This window comes from Haliotis asinina, chromosome 3, assembly GCF_037392515.1.
Source record: "Haliotis asinina isolate JCU_RB_2024 chromosome 3, JCU_Hal_asi_v2, whole genome shotgun sequence".
Taxonomy (NCBI): domain Eukaryota; kingdom Metazoa; phylum Mollusca; class Gastropoda; order Lepetellida; family Haliotidae; genus Haliotis; species Haliotis asinina.
Window position 1 is genome coordinate 61,575,821 of NC_090282.1, and position 3,719 is coordinate 61,579,539.

General features: G+C 43.5%; 1 protein-coding gene across 1 annotated transcript; it reads left to right on the plus strand.

Moving 5' to 3' along the window:
* The first annotated feature begins 1,892 nt into the window (after positions 1 to 1,892).
* On the plus strand, positions 1,893 to 3,233 carry LOC137278958 (apolipoprotein A-IV-like). The gene has a single exon (XM_067811455.1). The coding sequence runs from the start codon at positions 1,893 to 1,895 to the stop codon at positions 3,231 to 3,233; it is 1,341 nt and encodes a 446-aa protein (XP_067667556.1).
* Positions 3,234 to 3,719: the final 486 nt, after the last annotated feature.

Genomic DNA, 3,719 nt, shown 5'->3' on the forward strand with positions numbered 1-3,719 from the left:
ACTCTTTTGTTGTGACTGGGGACTCTTGCTGTGTATGAACTGAGAGACGTTTGTGGAACGTGGCTCCGATTTGGTAGTTTGATATTCAGCTCTCGTGAATGTCTGTCAACATCTGAGTTCGGCTTTTGATCTTTTAATCAAGCACACTGTACTTCTTACATGATAATCGAAGACACACATCACTCACTTGTATAACAAGTGTATAGTTACATCACTCGATGGTGCCGAACGTTTATCAACATCTTTGATTGAGCGACCGCCATCTTTTGTAAATGCACCGCTCTCAGTTTAGATGGTTCGCCTCAATTAGGACAACACATTTACAACGACAGACAAAAGCCGTAAGTTTGGAGGCATGCAGATAACATTAAAATCAGTTTTCGTGATGAAAACGTCAGCCTGATAACGCGTCACGCTTGAAATAACGCGACCCCTCGTGGCGTAATGAGGAGCACACGCTTGGGTTATCTCCCTTCCCAATCACCACGGTGCAATAAATGCCTATTACAATGAGACAGATATCGCTTGCCCGTGATTGCTCGCAACGCCGTCTAACAAATTAACAGCATGTAAAAAGGTGCGACGGTGAGATCAAAGGGCCATTACCTGAGGCAGGTACGCGACGAACAACGGAGTACACTTACTACGGCCGCTACCTGTTTGAAAATTACCATCCGCTAATGAAAGCTGTTGCGTCGTTATGCAGACGTGGTTAATGACGCCGTCGGTGTTGTTGCAGTCTGACTAGAGGGAGCTGGGCCGGTGAACAATTATGTCTAATATCCTGGTTAATATTGTGCTTCTAACGATGCAGTTTACTTTCAGTTGATGCCAGTTTAGTCTCTCCCCCAGCGCACCTCACACAAAAGACCAGTCACAACTCTATTTCCTCCTGGTTGTCAGCAAAATAGATACACGTTCAATTTCGTATAGATCATGCATTAAATTGCGCCTTCTTTGTGTCGTGGCAGATTGGAACGGTTCTAGATGCGATATTTTGGGCCGTAATTCATGCAAATGAAAAGTCTAATTGAACAAGACTGAACTCATACAATTGACATATTTCACCGCGGTTAAAATTGTTTAATATTCTGGTCGACGAGGCGGTACGTATTAGCAGGTCGCGCGAAGTCATTAGTCGGGCTATAATAGACACAGTCACCTCTTCGTCGTCTATTAGGCCATCTTTGTCAGGTTTGTCATTACTCAGTCGACGTTTAAAAAATAATGATAAAAAAGACGCCGTTCACATTCGAAAAAGAAACACGTGCTATATTCAACTCAAAGGAAGTTAAAAAACATTCGATATTGTTTTTTTATGAATATTATTTCCTCTGGTGAACAGAAAAGATAAATATTGTGTTCTTACATATTTTGAGTTGTATGAAACAAATGGCTTCAAATGATTATATCGCCCCCATTGTGTTACCTTGTACGCTTGTGGTGGCTAGTAAGGGTACGGTTTTAGATACAACTGATTGAAATTGGATGCCTGGGTTATATATTCGTCGAATTCGACCAAGTTTTCTGACCTGAGCGACTTTAACAGTTTTGGAAATGTGTTTGGATACTGTGTTTCGTGGTTTCTGAAGTTTTTGATGTGTTTTGACGCCACAGTGAATAAAATTCCAGCTTCGATATGTCTGATAACACTTATGCTTGTTTTGTTTCATAAAGAAATTAACGGCGCTGGGCCTTGGTGTTACCACAGTCGTTGTCTGAAGACACTGACGTCGTGTGAAGAGGTAGTTCTGAAGACAATGACGTCTTATGAAGGGGTAGTGAGGAAGACAATGCCATTTTAATAGGAAGTAATGCGGAAGACAAAGACATCTTATGTAGAGGTAGTGCGGAAAACAGTGACGCTTTATGAAGAGGTAGCGCTAAAGACAATGGTGTCTTATGAAGAAACAGTGCGGAAGACAATGGTGTCTTATGAAGAGACAGTGCGGAAGACAATGGTGTCTTATGAAGAGACAGTGCGGAAGACAATTGTGTCTTATGAAGAGACAGTGCGGAAGACAATGGCGTCTTATGAAGAAACAGTGCGGAAGACAATGGCGTCTTATGAAGAGGCAGTGCGGAAGACAATGGCGTCTTATGAAGAAACAGTGCGGAGGACAATGACGTCTTATGAAGAAACAGTGCGGAAGACAATGGTGTCTTATGAAGAGACAGTGCGGAAGACAATGGCGTCTTATGAAGAGACAGTGCGGAAGACAATGGCGTCTTATGAAGAGACAGTGCGGAAGACAATGGTGTCTTATGAAGAAACAGTGCGGAGGACAATTGTGTCTTATGAAGAGACAGTGCGGAAGACAATGGCGTCTTATGAAGAGACAGTGCGGAAGACAATGGCGTCTTATGAAGAAACAGTGCGGAAGACAATGGCGTCTTGTGAAGAGACAGTGCGGAAGACAATGGCGTCTTATGAAGAGACAGTGCGGAGGACAATTGTATCTTATGAAGAGACAGTGCGGAGGACAATTGTGTCTTATGAAGAGACAGTGCGGAAGACAATGGCGTCTTATGAAGAGACATTGCGGAGGACAATTGTGTCTTATGAAGAGACAGTGCGGAAGACAATTGTGTCTTATGAAGAGACAGTGCGGAAGACAATGGCGTCTTATGAAGAGACAGTGCGGAAGACAATGGCGTCTTATGAAGAGACAGTGCGGAAGACAATGGCGTCTTATGAAGAGACAGTGCGGAAGACAATGGTGTCTTATGAAGAAACAGTGCGGAGGACAATTGTGTCTTATGAAGAGACAGTGCGGAAGACAATGGCGTCTTATGAAGAGACAGTGCGGAGGACAATTGTGTCTTATGAAGAGACAGTGCGGAAGACAATTGTGTCTTATGAAGAGACAGTGCGGAAGACAATGGCGTCTTATGAAGAGACAGTGTGGAAGACAATGGCGTCTTATGAAGAAACAGTGCGGAAGACAATGGCGTCTTGTGAAGAGACAGTGCGGAAGACAATGGTGTCTTATGAAGAGACAGTGCGGAGGACAATTGTGTCTTATGAAGAGACAGTGCGGAAGACAATTGTGTCTTATGAAGAGACAGTGCGGAAGACAATGGCGTCTTATGAAGAGACAGTGCGGAAGACAATGGCGTCTTATGAAGAAACAGTGCGGAAGACAATGGCGTCTTGTGAAGAGACAGTGCAGAAGACAATGGTGTCTTATGAAGAGACAGTGCGACGGAAGACAATGACGTCTTACGCATAATTTGAACAGATTAGAAAATACACGAACTGATATAAACAAGAATCATTATTTACACGATCGATGGTTGTGGATGTCCTCTTTGTGAAGTCTGGCTCCGCGATCTATTGGAGAGAGCGTCTATCTAGAGAGAAAGGTCTGGGGTACAGTCCGCTGGCTGTATAAGACCAAAACACTTTATACAGTGGCACTTATTGTTTCACCGCCTGGTGCACGTCATGAAGGGTATAAAACAGGACAGTATTTTGACGTCTTCGTTACGACTTCTTTGACGGGCATACGAGGACCTGCCATGACGTCACCAAGTGTTTTATAACGAGGCTTTAGAGAAAACGATGGCAAATTTAGCGAGAGAATGGGAAAACGCACAAGCACCGGTGATACTTAATGTGGAACAACTGATATCTAGAGCAATGTCCAATGAACGCATGAAGTCAACGATAACGGGGCGTTACACCCACAGAAACTAATGCCTATGTCCAATGAACT

What these genes read in the sequence shown, in the direction of transcription:
- LOC137278958 (XM_067811455.1), top strand. Translation starts at nt 1,893, where the DNA reads ATGGTGTCTTATGAAGAAACAGTGCGGAAGACAATGGTGTCTTATGAA.